Source organism: Gigantopelta aegis, chromosome 7 (assembly GCF_016097555.1).
Source record: "Gigantopelta aegis isolate Gae_Host chromosome 7, Gae_host_genome, whole genome shotgun sequence".
Lineage (NCBI taxonomy): Eukaryota > Metazoa > Mollusca > Gastropoda > Neomphalida > Peltospiridae > Gigantopelta > Gigantopelta aegis.
In genome coordinates, this window is record NC_054705.1 from 3,613,938 (window position 1) to 3,630,721 (window position 16,784).

Below are 16,784 nucleotides of genomic sequence, written 5' to 3' on the forward strand. Positions count from 1 at the left end.
GCACCACATTTCTGTTTCCGGCTCGTACTTGTTACTTCCGGTACATGCCGAAAATATGACATAAAGTTGTCTAAAGACGTTTGTTAAACAAAATGTAGTCTTATTTAAAGATCTGGAAATTGATTTACTCACCGAATGACAGACACAGCCAGCTGATGAATGTTTTAGTCAATTTAGTGTTATAATAATATTAAATCATTCAAAAATGTGAATTGTTTGGATAAAAAAAATCCTGTTGCCATGATAACACATTTTGAGCTTGAAAGACTTTGTGAATATTTTGTCCCATGTTCAGTTAATTAATTAATTTATATTATTCTAAACGTGCCCACAAAAAAAAAAAAAAATGTCGACAACAAAAGGAGGGCTGAAGATCAAACAGCCTCTCAGAATTAAAATCATCAGCATGGGAAATGCAGAAGTGGGAAAGGTAATTGTTCGACATTTAATTTATCCCAAATGTCCACTGGTTCAACCTCTTAATGGAAATATATCCACCCGGGCCATCCCATCATCAATGTAAAGAGAGATTTTTTGATGGGGCTTATATGTGGAATGAATGAAAGGGCGGACCAGTCGGATATTTTACCCCAACGGTTTCTGCAGATTTTTTTTTTTTTTTTTTAAGTTAACCTTTTGACATAATTAATTACTCTTATCATTACTGTATGATTTTCTTAATCTTAACCCTAAACGTAAGCCATTTTCTGTCGGGGGGGGGAGGCACCCCCATACCCCCAGTTGACTGGTTGCATTCAAGTCCATAGCGCCATACCCAAACATTTCTTTCTGGCAGAAACCCTGACCAAGTAGTGAAGTACTGTGCTTGAACTTCCTAAATCTCCATTTGATCCAATCTGTGAGCACAATGGTCCATTGCTGGTTTCACAGGTATAACAAAGGTCATAGTATGTACTGTCCTGTCTGTGGGATGACGTATGTAAAAGAAAAGAGTAGCCCATAACCTGGTGAGAGTGGGTTTCCCCTCTCATCTGTGTGGTTCTTAACCAGATGTCCGACACCATGAAATGTAATTGAAATGTGTTGAGTATAAAACATGTCTTCCTTCTTCCTAAACATACACAGACCTTTTGTTTGATAATTTTTAAGTTTGGTCATGGCATTATACAATAACTATAAAAAAAACCATGATGTATCAATAATTAATACAAAGTGCGCCCATTCAGACAGAATTTGTGTTTCTTTTTATAGTCCTATATATGTAGTGTCCTAATGTATGTAGTGTCCTAATGTATGTAGTGTCCTAATGTATGTAGTGTCCTATGTATGTAGTGTCCTAATGTACCACGGTAGGGCTAGAGGATATCAGGGCTAGCTCTGGCGAAATCATTTCATGTAAACATTGACATTTTCTAGAAACTAACTGTTGATTTCTGCAATGTTTGAAGTTTAATAGACAATTTAGCGAAACATTTTGCTCACCCAGAGGTAGCCCTGGGACATGTACTCAAGCTAGTAAGTTTGAAATCATATTTTACTGGCGACTCCAGCTTTATTAACCTGTCTCCCTCAGTTTATCTAATGAAATCCAGTTTAACTACTGTGACTCCAGCTTTATTAACCTGTCTCCCTCAGTTTGACTACTGCGACTACAGCTTTATTAACCTGTCTCCCTCAGTTTATCTACTGGCGACTCCAGCTTTATTAACCTGTCTCCCTCAGTTTATCTACTGCGACTCCAGCTTTATTAACCTGTCTTCCTCAGTTTAACTACTGCGACTCCAGCTTTATTAACCTGTCTCCCTCAGTTTATCTACTGCGACTCCAGCTTTATTAACCTGTCTCCCTCAGTTTAACTACTGCGTCTCCAGCTTTATTAACCTGTCTCCCTCAGTTTAACTACTGCGACTCCAGCTTTATTAACCTGTTTCCCTCAGTTTATCTAATGAAATCCAGTTTAACTACTGCGTCTCCAGCTTTATTAATCTGTCTCCCTCAGTTTATCTACTGCGACTCCAGCTTTATTAACCTGTCTTCCTCAGTTTAACTACTGCGACTCCAGCTTTATTAACCTGTCTCCCTCAGTTTATCTACTGCGACTCCAGCTTTATTAACCTGTCTCCCTCAGTTTATCTACTGCGTCTCCAGCTTTATTAACCTGTTTCCCTCAGTTTAACTACTGCGTCTCCAGCTTTATTAACCTGTCTCCCTCAGTTTAACTACTGCGACTCCAGCTTTATTAACCTGTCTCCCTCAGTTTGACTACTGCGACTACAGCTTTATTAACCTGTCTCCCTCAGTTTATCTACTGGCGACTCCAGCTTTATTAACCTGTCTCCCTCAGTTTATCTACTGCGACTCCAACTTTATTAACCTGTCTTCCTCAGTTTAACTACTGCGACTCCAGCTTTATTAACCTGTCTCCCTCAGTTTATCTACTGCGACTCCAGCTTTATTAACCTGTCTCCCTCAGTTTATCTACTGCGTCTCCAGCTTTATTAACCTGTTTCCCTCAGTTTAACTACTGCGTCTCCAGCTTTATTAACCTGTCTCCCTCAGTTTAACTACTGCGACTCCAGCTTTATTAACCTGTTTCCCTCAGTTTATCTACTGCGTCTCCAGCTTTATTAACCTGTTTCCCTCAGTTTAACTACTGCGTCTCCAGCTTTATTAACCTGTCCCTCAGTTTATCTACTGCGTCTCCAGCTTTATTAACCTGTTTCCCTCAGTTTAACTACTGCGACTCCAGCTTTATTAACCTGTCCCTCAGTTTATCTAATGAAATCCAGTTTAACTACTGCGTCTCCAGCTTTATTAACCTGTCTCCCTCAGTTTATCTAATGAAATCCAGTTTAACTACTGCGACTCCAGCTTTATTAACCTGTCTCCCTCAGTTTGACTACTGCGACTACAGCTTTATTAACCTGTCTCCCTCAGTTTATCTACTGGCGACTCCAGCTTTATTAACCTGTCTCCCTCAGTTTATCTACTGCGACTCCAGCTTTATTAACCTGTCTCCCTCAGTTTATCTACTGCGACTCCAGCTTTATTAACCTGTCTCCCTCAGTTTATCTAATGAAATCCAGTTTAACTACTGCGACTCCAGCTTTATTAACCTGTCTCCCTCAGTTTATCTAATGAAATCCAGTTTAACTACTGCGTGTCCAGATAATATAGTGTTCGACCATTTGAAATATCAATGGCTTTATCATGGCAGTTTAGGCTAACTGTATGTAGTTCTGATAAATAGACAATATTTGTGGTTGATCCTGAAAAAACAAATATGCCTGAACCTTAAAAGGATGTGGGCAAGTTAAAAATGTTTGGAGTTGGAAAAAGTAAATATTAGTTACAGTATGACTCTATGATAAATATTAAAATAAAAATGTATGATTAGAAACTGGCTTGGGGGTCTTGTGTTATTTTTGGTTCTCAATATCACAAAATATATGTGACTTTTCCTGATCTATAAACTTTGGAAACTTTGTTTTAGATATGTGTTTTTTTTTATTATAGATTAATTAACAAAGCCTGGCATTTTGAGAGAATAGACATTTACATGTTTATCATATGATATGCTGTGATGCCTACAAATACTCGATATCCCGCACAGGGTTTCTGACAGAACGTAACGGGGCTACCTCTGGCACTCGCCAAATTCAACAACTGCAAATTTTGAAAGCAGTTGGCGAATTTTAGTTTGGCGAAATAATTTCATGTAATAATTGAATTTTTTTAGAAAATAACTGACAATTTCTGACATTTTTAAAGCTTAATATCTAGACAATTTGGTGAATTGTTTTGCTCAGCCAGAGGTAGCCCTGGACCATAAAACGGGTACGGCACCATACCCAAAAAGTTTAGCAGATATTATTTTTTAAAGTTAACCTTTTGACAACATTAATTACTCTTATCATTATTGTATGATTTTCTTAACCCTAACCCTAAACTTAACCCATTTTCTTTCAGGGAGAGACCCCCCCCCCCCATAGTCCCTGTAAACTGTGGATGCATTCATTTCTATAGCGTCTTACCCAAAAATTTCCTTCTGGCAGAAACACTGCCTCAGTAGTGTCATGGTAAATTATTATGCATCTTTTTTCTGTTTTTCAGAGCTGTGTCATCAAGAGGTACTGTGAAAAAAGATTTGTTCACAAATATCTTGCAACTATCGGCATAGACTATGGTGTCACAAAGTGAGTCATGCGATTTTTGTCTTTTGAAAATATCTAACATTCATTTTGACATCTCTTCTCGTTCTTCGTTCGTCAGATCATCAGACCAGTCATTCCCACAAATGAGGCGGTGTTCATTAGTTCAGTGACTTCCATGCAGTTTTGTGGCGAGTGTTGTGTTTCTCCATATTAATTGTCTGGATGTATTGTGTAGGCTGCAGGTTTATCTGAGCTGCACAAACTGGAAGTTTGTGTTGCGTAACCCGTTTTTCAAAATAATATAAAACACTACAATGTCTATTAATCTAAAATTTCATATAAAAAAATCAAATCATTATTTAATTTTTATTAAAAATAATTTAATGCATTAAATTATTAATATTAATTTGGTTGTGTTCCTTTCTGCTTTTTATTGTTTTAATTGCCATTGTGAGTATGTTATTGTTTACCACCATAAACATTTTGCACGAATGGTTGTGTAACATGTGAAGTAAACATGCAGTTTGTGCAACCCTGTACGTGTTAAGACAAAACAAAACAAAAATTGACGATTTATAATACATGAATAAAGTTTTTCTAATATAATGGATCACCAAATAAGCTAGTTTGTGAATTTAGATTTGCTTTATTGACATATAAACCAAACACTGGTTCACATGAAATGTTGTACCCTGTTTTGTTACTAACATGGGGCGGGCCATAGCCCAGTGGTAAAGCACTTGCTTTAGGTTGTTTCTTGTTCCAGCCAGTGCACCACAACTGGTATATCAAAGGTTGTGGTATGTGCTATCCTGTCTAACATTTGGTAATTTTGACAAATTGTCATGGGTTTTCTCTCTACGACTATATATCAAAATTACCAAATGTTTGACATTCAATAGCTGATGATTAATAAAACAGTGTGCTCTAGTGGTGTTGTTAAACATAACAAACTTCTTCTTCGTATTTTGAGTCGAACATTGGAACTATAAGATATTTTGTCCCTTTAAATTATATAAGAATTGTTTCTCTTTTTTTAGGAATTTATCGATGTATAAAAGTCACAAATGATGTAGTATAAAATCGCTTCGCTACGCTATGCGATTTTATACTACATTTGTGACTTTTATACATCGATAAATTCCTAAAAAAATTACAAACAATTCTTATAATTACAAACAGTACAAGAAGTGTACCTTAAAACACTCAAAAATAATTTCTTCCGTTCTTACCGTCAACCATGTTCTTGGTCTTCCGTGATGACGTATTTTTATGAGGTTTATGGAAGAATAACGCTTGGTTTTTTAGTGACGTCAGCCAATCAGAATACAGTAAATCGTATAAATTTCGGAAAGTTTGTAATTATATTAATTTAAAACCTTAAATGCAACAGTAATATTTTGTATTAATTTTAGTGGTGTCATTAAACAAAACAAACTTGTTACTAACATATTTGTTATTGATTATTTTCAGGGTGAATGTTAAAGACAGAGAAGTCAAAGTGAATATTTTTGATATGGCTGGCCATCCTATATTCTATGAGGTAACATTTACTATTTTGGTATGGCTGGCCATCCTATATTCTATGAGGTAACATTTACTGTTTTGATATGGCTGGCCATCCTATATTCTATGAGGTAACATTTACTGTTTTGATATGGCTGGCCATCCTATTTTCTATGAGATAACATTTACTGTTTTGATATGGCTGGCCATCCTATATTCTATGAGGTAACATTTACTGTTTTGGTATGGCTGGCCATCCTATATTCTATGAGGTAACATTTACTGTTTTGATATGGCTGGCCATCCTATATTCTATGAGGTAACATTTACTATTTTGGTATGGCTGGCCATCCTATATTCTATGAGGTAACATTTACTATTTTGATATGGCTGGCCATCCTATATTCTTTGAGATAACATTTACTATTTTGATATGGCTGGCCATCCTATATTCTATGAGGTAACATTTACTGTTTTGATATGGCTGACCATCCTATATTCTATGAGGTAACATTTACTGTTTTGATATGGCTGGCCATCCTATTTTCTATGAGGTAACATTTACTGTTTTGATATGGCTGGCCATCCTATATTCTATGAGGTAACATTTACTATTTTGGTATGGCTGGCCATCCTATATTCTATGAGGTAACATTTACTGTTTTGATATGGCTGGCCATCCTATATTCTATGAGGTAACATTTACTGTTTTGATATGGCTGGCCATCCTATTTTCTATGAGATAACATTTACTGTTTTGATATGGCTGGCCATCCTATATTCTATGAGGTAACATTTACTATTTTGGTATGGCTGGCCATCCTATATTCTATGAGGTAACATTTACTGTTTTGATATGGCTGGCCATCCTATATTCTATGAGGTAACATTTACTATTTTGGTATGGCTGGCCATCCTATATTCTATGAGGTAACATTTACTATTTTGATATGGCTGGCCATCCTATATTCTTTGAGATAACATTTACTATTTTGATATGGCTGGCCATCCTATATTCTATGAGGTAACATTTACTGTTTTGATATGGCTGACCATCCTATATTCTATGAGGTAACATTTACTATTTTGATATGGCTGGCCATCCTATATTCTATGAGGTAACATTTACTCGACCACAATACATTTGTTATAGACCAAACGTTTGTCTTGTGTTTTACTTGTGATTATTAATTGTTTAAGTTTTGCATATGCTAACCAGTTTGACATTTGTGTTATGTAGTTATGAATTTGAGAGAAAACAAAAGTTTTCTACAGTTTATTTTTTGTAACCCATAAATAGGCTATGCAGATTTTCTATTGTTTGAGGCTCGCAGTGGTTACATAAGACAGGGCTTCTAGAATTTTCATAAAATCCACTAACCATGGGATCAGTGATTTAAAATTTTTACTAGTCACGATTTTAAAAATTCACTAGCCCTACCTTACTTTAAGTTAAGACAATTTTACTAAATAATAGTAATAATCAGATGTATCGCCTAAAGAGGGAGATAGAGCTTCAAAACACTAACATTGGGGGGTTGAGGTGGGGGCACATTATTCATATTTACAAATTGATTTAACTGCAACATTGGACCAAAATAAATTCACTAGCCATTGGGCATGATAATAGTAGTTATTTAGTTCAACATTGAATATCACTAGCCATGGGAGTGGGGCTACCATAATGTAGAAGCTCTGCATAAGAATAATTAATTAATGGGACGGGTGTTCAGGTTAGAAAGTGCTTATAAACGCTGGTTTTGATGTCTGCAGTGGTCAGATGAAATATTGGGTATTTGGTTAAATTCAGGTTAACAATGAATTTTATCGAGCAAGACACGCACACCAAATATCATGAAATGAGTTTTACCGAGTCCAGTGGTCTGATAAAGTAATGCGTATTGCGTTATTCAGGTTAGAAATGAGTTTTACCGAGTCCAGTGGTCAGATAAAGTAATGTGTATTGTGCTATTCAGGTTGTAAATGAGTTTTACCATGTCCAGTGGTCAGATATAGTAATGTGTATTGCGTTATTCAGGTTGGAAATGAGTTTTACCGAGTCCAGTGGTCAGATAAAGTAATGTGTATTGCGTTATTCAGGTTGGAAATGAGTTTTACCATGTCCAGTGGTCAGATAAAGTAATGTGTATTGTGCTATTCAGGTTGGAAATGAGTTTTACCGAGTCCAGTGGTCTGATAAAGTAATGCGTATTGCGTTATTCAGGTTGGAAATGAGTTTTACCATGTCCAGTGGTCAGATATAGTAATGTGTATTGCGTTATTCAGGTTGGAAATGAGTTTTACCATGTCCAGTGGTCAGATAAAGTAATGTGTATTGCGTTATTCAGGTTGGAAATGAGTTTTACCGAGTCAAGTGGTCAGATAAAGTAATGTGTATTGCGCTATTCAGGTTGGAAATGAGTTTTACCGAGTCAAGTGGTCAGATAAAGTAATGCGTATTGCGTTATTCAGGTTGGAAATGAGTTTTACCGAGTCCAGTGGTCAGATAAAGTAATGCGTATTGCGTTATTCAGGTTGGAAATGAGTTTTACCAAGTCCAGTGGTAAGATAAAGTAATGTGTATTGCGTTATTCGGTTAGAAATGAGTTTTACCATGTCCAGTGGTCAGATAAAGTAATGTGTATTGCGTTATTCAGGTTGGAAATGAGTTTTACCGAGTCCAGTGGTAAGATAAAGTAATGTGTATTGCGTTATTCGGTTAGAAATGAGTTTTACCATGTCCAGTGGTCAGATAAAGTAATGTGTATTGCGTTATTCAGGTTGGAAATGAGTTTTACCATGTCCAGTGGTCAGATCAAGTAATGTGTATTGCGTTATTCAGGTTGGAAATGAGTTTTACCATGTCCAGTGGTCAGATAAAGTAATGTGTATTGCGTTATTCAGGTTGGAAATGAGTTTTACCATGTCCAGTGGTCAGATAAAGTAATCCGTATTGCGTTATTCGGGTTAGAAATGAGTTTTACCGAGTCCAGTGGTCAGATAAAGTAATGTGTATTGCGCTATTCAGGTTGGAAATGAGTTTTACCGAGTCCAGTGGTCAGATAAAGTAATGTGTATTGCACTATTCAGGTTGGAAATGAGTTTTACCGAGTCCAGTGGTCAGATAAAGTAATGTGTATTGCGCTATTCAGGTTGGAAATGAGTTTTACCGAGTCAAGTGGTCAGATAAAGTATTGCGTTATTCGGGTTAGAAATGAGTTTTACCGAGTCAAGTGGTCAGATAAAGTAATGTGTATTGTGCTATTCAGGTTGGAAATGAGTTTTACCGAGTCCAGTGGTCTGATAAAGTAATGCGTATTGCGTTATTCAGGTTGGAAATGAGTTTTACCGAGTCCAGTGGTCAGATAAAGTAATGTGTATTGCGCTATTCAGGTTGGAAATGAGTTTTACCGAGTCAAGTGGTCAGATAAAGTAATGCGTATTGCGTTATTCAGTTTGGAAATGAGTTTTACCGAGTCAAATGGTCAGATAAAGTAATGCGTATTGCGTTATTCAGGTTGGAAATGAGTTTTACCGAGTCCAGTGGTCAGATAAAGTAATGTGTATTGCGTTATTCAGGTTGGAAATGAGTTTTACCAAGTCCAGTGGTAAGATAAAGTAATGTGTATTGCGTTATTCGGTTAGAAATGAGTTTTACCATGTCCAGTGGTCAGATAAAGTAATGTGTATTGCGTTATTCGGTTAGAAATGAGTTTTACCGAGTCCAGTGGTCAGATAAAGTAATGTGTATTGCGTTATTCAGGTTAGAAATGAGTGTTACCGAGTCCAGTGGTCAGATAAAGTAATGTGTATTGCATTATTCGGGTTAGAAATGAGTTTTACCGAGTCCAGTGGTCAGATAAAATAATGTGTATTGCATTATTCGGGTTAGAAATGAGTTTTACCGAGTCCAGTGGTCAGATAAAGTAATGCGTATTGCATTATTCGGGTTAGAAATGAGTTTTACCGAGTCCAGTGGTCAGATAAAGTAATGTGTATTGCGTTATTCAGGTTAGAAATGAGTTTTACCGAGTCCAGTGGTCAGATAAAGTAATGTGTATTGCATTATTCGGGTTAGAAATGAGTTTTACCGAGTCCAGTGGTCAGATAAAGTAATGTGTATTGCGTTATTCAGGTTAGAAATGAGTTTTACCGAGTCCAGTGGTCAGATAAAGTAATGTGTATTGTGCTATTCAGGTTGGAAATGAGTGTTACCGAGTCCAGTGGTCAGATATAGTAATCCGTATTGCGTTATTCGGGTTAGAAATGAGTTTTACCATGTCCAGTGGTCAGATAAAGTAATGTGTATTGCGTTATTCAGGTTAGAAATGAGTTTTACCGAGTCCAATGGTCAGATAAAGTAATGCGTATTGTGTTATTCAGGTTAGAAATGAGTTTTACCGAGTCCAGTGGTCAGATCAAGTAATGTGTATTGCGTTACTCAGGTTAGAAATGAGTTTTACCGAGTCCAGTGGTTAGATCAAGTAATGCATATTGTGTTATTCAGGTTAGAAATGAGTTTTACCGAGTCCAGTGGTCTGATAAAGTAATGTGTATTGCGTTATTCAGGTTAGAAATGAGTTTTACCGAGTCCAGTGGTCAGATCAAGTAATGTGTATTGCGTTATTCAGGTTAGAAATGAGTTTTACCGAGACACACAGGGAGCTCTGCTGGTGTTTGACGTGTCCGATAGGTCGAGTTTCGAGGCTCTTGACTCGTGGCTATCCGAGATGCTCAGTGAGATGGGAGATAAAGCGGAGGCCGAAAATGTTGTCGTCTGTGTGTGTGCGAATAAGGTAATTGGGGGGAAGAGGGTAAATATCACATTTATAGTGATCATCAGCTAATGGATTTGTTTGTTACCAACATAAATAAAACATGAATGGCTGAATGTTGTAATAATACAGCTAGTTTTGAATTTGAATGACGTCAGTATTCCAATGACGTCACTTTGCATCTCCTTACTATAACCATAACTGTGTACATGACGTTTTAAGAATGCTGGAAAAATTTCAGTGCAAAATTGCTATTAAAAATGTTTTGTTTGAACATAACTAATGCACCTGAATGTGTTTAAAACTGTGTACCTATTTATTGTGTACGAAGCCAAAACAAGGGTGCAAAAAGTGACTGTCGTTTCCACGTAGTCATGTTTTCATTATATAACTGACGGTTAGTAGTGCTTACAATTTGGTGTTAATTTGTTATTGTTAATAATTATTGCTTATTAGTTAAACATGTCGGCAAGATAAATTCATTGTAGAAGCATCACTTTGGGGTTTATGGATTTCTATACCCACCGTATGTTCTTGTACCCCTCGCCTTCTGTTTGATGGTGCATATAAAAGAAGCCTTGCTACTAAGAGAGTAGCCCATGAAGTGTCCATAACCATATGTCAGACGCTGTATAACCATAAGTAAAATGTGTTGAGTTTGTTATTAAATAAAACATTTCCTTCCTTCCTTCATTAATTTCGAGCCCTGTCATCCCCTTAGAGATTACCTAACTGTTGAATACCGGTGTACAATTTTACTTCAGATTGACAAGAAGAGAGCTGTTGATGAGCTGGAGGGCAGGATGTGGGCGGACAGTCACCGCTTCCACTACTTCGAGACGTCTGCACAGACGGGCGAGGGTGTGAACAACGTCTTTCAGGTATACAGCAACACATCACAGTTCTAACATGTCAGACAGTCACATCAAGATACTGTCTTGAGTTTCTAGAGACATTCTGGCATGTAGGAATCATATCTGGAGTTGGGGGGGGGGGGGGGGGCACAAGCACCAGCTGGGGTATCACAGCCTCCATAGTTGGGGGGGGGGGGGGGGCACAAGCCATATTTTTACCTTTATGTATATAAAGTAGGAAATGTTTTTTACAATTTTATCCATGAATACCACTATCACCCTGCTCCCCCCACCCCACCATGTCCGTTTCCTACAGGCCTGACATCACGACAACCAGAAACATACCAAATGTATAAAAACTAACTTTCTAAGCAAGATGGCGTAGTTTCAGCTGAAAGTTCAAGACTGAATTCATTTTCTTGAGTGAGAAGCAAAATGTGCTTGTCAGATTTCAATCAGAAATCAAATGCTTAAAATAGAGAAGCAATTTTAGATCATAGGTATTGATTTCATTTTCTTTTTTTTAAATTTCTATGTAAGTTTATAGTAAATATTAAAACAATTAGTGTCTTTTTTTCACCCATTTCAACATTGTTGACTTTTTAGCAGAATTCAAAAACAGTTATATCCAAATCATTAGCCAAATGAGATTTTTATTAGCCATTTATTACTTTGTTCACATTTTTATTTCAACTTATTTTCGTGCTTATATCCAATTAAGGTTCAAGCACACTGTCCTGGGCACACACTTCAGCTATCAGGGCTGTCTGTCCAGGAAAGTGGGTTAGTGGTTACTGAGAAAGGTCGTTCATCCGTTCGTTCATTTATTCATTTTAACTTAAACCTTTTTAGTGCTTATATCTAATTAAGATTAAAACATGCTGTCCTGAGCAAACACCTCAGCTATCTGGGCTGTCTGTCCAGGACAGTGGGTTAGTGGTTAGTTTATTCACAGTTGCATTACTTTGTGTTTCAATTCAAGGGAAGCAACTGTGTTCGGATTCTCAGCATGTAGCTTAAACAAGTTCAGCAAATTACCTTTAATTTTTGGATATTTCAAGAAGAATTTTGTCAGTTTATTATAGTTAAAAAAACCTTCAAAATCCCAAGCATTTTTTGTTATATCACCATAAGTTTATTGTACAGTAGAACACAGTGTCATAAAACATGTGCACAATTGTTTGTTTATTCATTCATTCATTCATCAACCCATTCATTCATTCACTCACTGAGAGTTTTTGCTAGAGGGTAAAATTAGTTGCACTAAAATCTTGGAAATTAATAGATGTAGTTTTTATAATATTTTAAGATGGATGATATTAAGAAAATTGCTGTTTTAAATTTGTCAAAAGTGCATGAAAATGCAGTGTTTTATTTCAAAACATGTCAAACCCGCAACCAATTAATGTTTTTATTTTCAGACGCTGAATTTCAGAAAGCCTGTTACTAAATGATTTTCTATTTCAGACTCTGTTTGACGGGGTAGTCTCTGCTGTTGATAACGGGGGGCGCAGACTCCCGGCCCAGACTCAGCTTGGCTACACGAAGGAGCAGATCGACGCCATCCACAAACTGAAGAACTCCAAGTCGGACTTCGAGAGACTCGGATTGGATGCAGGCGCGTCCAAGTAAGTTATTTGACGAGGGACATAAAATTGATAATAACTGGTACTGAGTTTGTTATTCTAGTTATTATGTCAGTCATTTTATATTCTTTCTTTAAGAACTTTCTGTTTTTATTTAGAAACAATATTAACAACTTTACACGCTGTTCTAACATAGCTCGGTGATAAAGTGCTCGCTTGATGCGTGGTCAGGATCGATCCCTGTCGGTGGGTCCATTGGGCTATTTGTCATTCTAGCCAGTGCACCACGACTGGTATATCAAAGGCTGTGGTATGTGCTATCCTGTCTGGGATGGTGGATATAAATGATCCATTGCTATGAATGGAAACATGTAACGGCTTTTCTCTCTAAGACTATATATGTCAAAATTAGCAAATGTTTGACATCCAATAGCCAGTGATTAATAAATCAATGTGCTCTAGTAGTGTCGTTAAACAAAACAAACTTGATAAATTTGATAATAATTGATACTGAGTTTTTCTTTCTTTAATAACTTTCTATTTTCATTATGACTACATTTATTTAGAAACAATGTTAACAGCTTTACACGCTATTCTGAGTATTGCTGTGACTTTGTATTTTATTGACGATCACAGATCCTTTTTAATAACCAATGTTCTATTTATTCTGTCAAAAATGTTGTAATGAACTGTATAAAAATAGCATTTTATTACAAATTTAACTTTAAAAACTTAAGAGGGTTCGAAACTCGCCCAAAAATATAGTGGCCCCAAAAATAATAATGCATGTTGGTGAATTATGGTAAGCGAACCACGAGCAAGATTTTAATGTGGAATACAAATATTAATAGTGGCTCATATGTTATAGCTCTAAAGAAGATAATATTATTTGGACGACTAACGGCATTATTGTTTTAATATTTAAGTCGCCCAAACAGGACATTGGTTTCATTTGGCGACCTGGCTACAACCTGTTACAAGCCCTGGACATAAATGCAAACACTTTAAAGTATGTGACATCTTTGGGCATGTTTGTCAGATTGTGATGATGTCATATTTAGTCCCGACACAGTCATTGGTTTGTAAGGGTCATCCTGTAATATTGTACGTTGCACCAATAAATATTAATTTCTCAGTGAACAAATTATGATTTTTATTTTCCCGGTTATGAATGCCCGCTGGGGTAATAATAGTGTTCATTATTGTGTGAACTTTGACTCACTATTTTTCCTGTCTCAACCAGTGCTCCGTGACTGAGACGTGAAAGGACATTATCTGCATGTAGGCGTATGGACTTCCATTTTAATAATGGAGTAGAGTAGGGGGCAGGCTAATATTTGTTTGAATTAACATCTATCTTCTAAAGTTTTCATGAGATGGTTCTGAAATTTCTTGAGGATTGTTTGGGAAAATCTCCACAAACTATTACTTAAAGGTGTTTTTGTTTTTTTCTTCAAAATTTATTTCTGTTTTCACAGTTTTTAAATGTAAACTTGATGTTTCCTGATAAATATTTGATTGGTTGTGAAAGTTGATAGGCTACGGTCAGGGTTTCGACCAGAGGGTATAACGGGTATGGCGCCATACCTAAAAAAAATTGCAGATTTAAGTTTTTAAAGTTAACTTATTGACAAAATTAATTAATCTTATCATTAGTATACTGTATGATTTTCTTAACCCTAACCCTAAACTTAACCCATTTTTGTTCTATGTTTTTTATGAAAGTGCTTATTTAAAGGGACATTCCTGAGTTTGCTGCAATTTTTAAAAAGTTATCAACTAACAGAAACTTTTTAACGATTGTAATTACATATCAAATATATTTTTCTGCATAAAATATTTCTGTCTTTATATTAAACGTGTTTCTGATCGTTCTAATATTTGTACTAGGTTAAATTTCATTTTGTTTCCTAAAATAAAAAAATTCATACATACGAATTTTTTTATTTGCAGACCGAATCCAGTTTGGGCTTCTTACAAATATTAAGATGACCAGAAACACATTCAATATACAGACACTGATATTCTTAAGTTTAATCGTAGAAATATTTTATTAGTCGGAAACATCTTACAATGCAGCAAACTCAGGAATGTCCCTTTAAGTGTCGCTGTGACTAATTCGTGTTATTTTACAGGGATGATGTGAACAAGGCATATCGGAGACTGGCTGTTTTACTTCACCCAGACAAGAGTGTCGCACCGGGAAGTGAAGAGGCCTTCAAACTGCTGGTTTCTGCTCGCACAGCGCTACTCAAACGATGTCAGACATAGCCACGCCTCTTTGTGTGATTGACAGTTGAATGACAAGTGACGAGAACTAATAATGATACCTCCCACATTTTACTTATTTTAAGTGGGTGTATTGATTCAAGTACCTCCCACCGTTTATTGATTGATAGTGGGATGTATTAATTAAAGTACCTCTCACTTTTTATTGATTGACGGGTGTATTGATTCTAGTACCTCCCTCTATTTAAACGATTGACAGTGGGATGTATTGGTTCTTGTACCTCACACTTTTTATTGATTGACTGGGTGCAGTGACGTAGTGTGGGTGGGGCCACCGGGGCGATTGCACTGGGTGCAAAATTCTGGACTGGTTAAAGGGACTCGGGGAGTGCTAACGGTCCACTGGTTAGGGGACGCAATAATTGCCTTGCCCCGGGCGCTGGCAACCCACGCTATGTCACTGACTGGGTGTATCGAATCTAGAATCTCTCACTTTTTATTGATTGACTGTGGGTGTATTGATTCTAGTACCTCCCACTTTTTATTGATTGACAGTTGGAGGTATTGGTTCTTTTTCATCTCATGTTTGACAAGGTTAACAATATTAAAACCTGCCACCATGATGGATCGACAGTGGGACATTTTAACTCTGCTTCCTATTTCTATCAAGTAACTGTGACAAATAGTCTGGTCATACTGATTGACACTGTGATGTACTTTTCTAGATCCGCCCACAATCTGCTGATTGACAGATTTTGTGATACATGTGACTGTGTTTTATTTACTAGTGTATGAACTGTGTGTTAACAATAGACTGGACTATGAAAGGAAACTGTGAAAGGAATGAAAAATATTCTGATAATTCCAACTTGTGATTGTTTAAACTTGTATCAATCTAGATGTTGTTATTACAGATTGCTGTTACTCCATCTTCATCATGTACAATGCAATTCGATCCAACGCTGCTTAACTTTGATCTTTCTCAGTATAACTTGACCTTAACTTGATATAAGTTAATTCGACAAACTGTTACTACAAGTTGTCCTGTTAAAAATGTTTGATTTCTACTAAAGCAGTGTTATCATTATGTGATTTGTCATGGCGACTCGAATCGTGTGTATGGGAAGACGTTACGTCATAAGAATCCACGCGATCGGTGGGTCTATGGGCTATTTCTCACTCTAGCCAGTGCACCACAACTTGTATATCAAAGGCCGTGGTATGTGCTATCCTGTCTGGTGCATATAAAAGATCCCTTGCTACTAATGGAAAAAATGTAGCGGGTTTCATCTGTGACTGTCAAAATGACCATATGTTTGACATCCAATAGCCAATGATTAATAAATCAATGTGCTCTATTGGTGTTGTTAAACAAAACAAACTTCTTCTTTTTTTCATAAGAATCCATGATGTCGAACAAAGCTCAGTTAAAAATATTTTGTTGAAAATGTAAGTGCATCCAAATTTCCACTGAAAAAAAAATAAAAAATGAATGTAGAAATTTTACAAATGATATTATGCAACTAAACAATTATTGACCACATCTGTAAAATAATAGGTTTTATGGACCCATGAAATCCAGATATTTTGACATGTTTATAAACAAAAAACTGCGAGGTGACAAAACTAACGGTTGAACTTTAATGTGATTTGATTGGCTGAGAACTTAAGATTTGTCGTGAGAAATAGGACATGTTCTAATCAGTACAATTCCGACAC

At 36.4% G+C, this 16,784-nt stretch overlaps 1 protein-coding gene across 1 annotated transcript; it reads left to right on the plus strand.

Annotated features, from left to right (window-relative positions):
- Positions 1-16,340, plus strand: LOC121377061 (dnaJ homolog subfamily C member 27-like). The gene is made up of 7 exons (XM_041504920.1): positions 1-430; positions 4,075-4,157; positions 5,589-5,658; positions 10,253-10,417; positions 11,161-11,277; positions 12,718-12,878; positions 14,972-16,340. The coding sequence occupies exons 1-7, from the start codon at positions 347-349 to the stop codon at positions 15,105-15,107; spliced, it is 816 nt and encodes a 271-aa protein (XP_041360854.1). The 5' UTR covers positions 1-346; the 3' UTR covers positions 15,108-16,340.
- The last annotated feature ends 444 nt before the right edge of the window (positions 16,341-16,784 follow it).

What these genes read in the sequence shown, in the direction of transcription:
- LOC121377061 (XM_041504920.1), top strand. Translation starts at nt 347, where the DNA reads ATGTCGACAACAAAAGGAGGGCTGAAGATCAAACAGCCTCTCAGAATT. An exon ending in TCTGTGTGTGTGCGAATAAG is followed by an intron (nt 10,418 to 11,160) that starts GTAATTGGGGGG and finishes ATTTTACTTCAG; the next exon opens with ATTGACAAGAAGAGAGCTGT. An exon ending in TTGGATGCAGGCGCGTCCAA is followed by an intron (nt 12,879 to 14,971) that starts GTAAGTTATTTG and finishes GTTATTTTACAG; the next exon opens with GGATGATGTGAACAAGGCAT.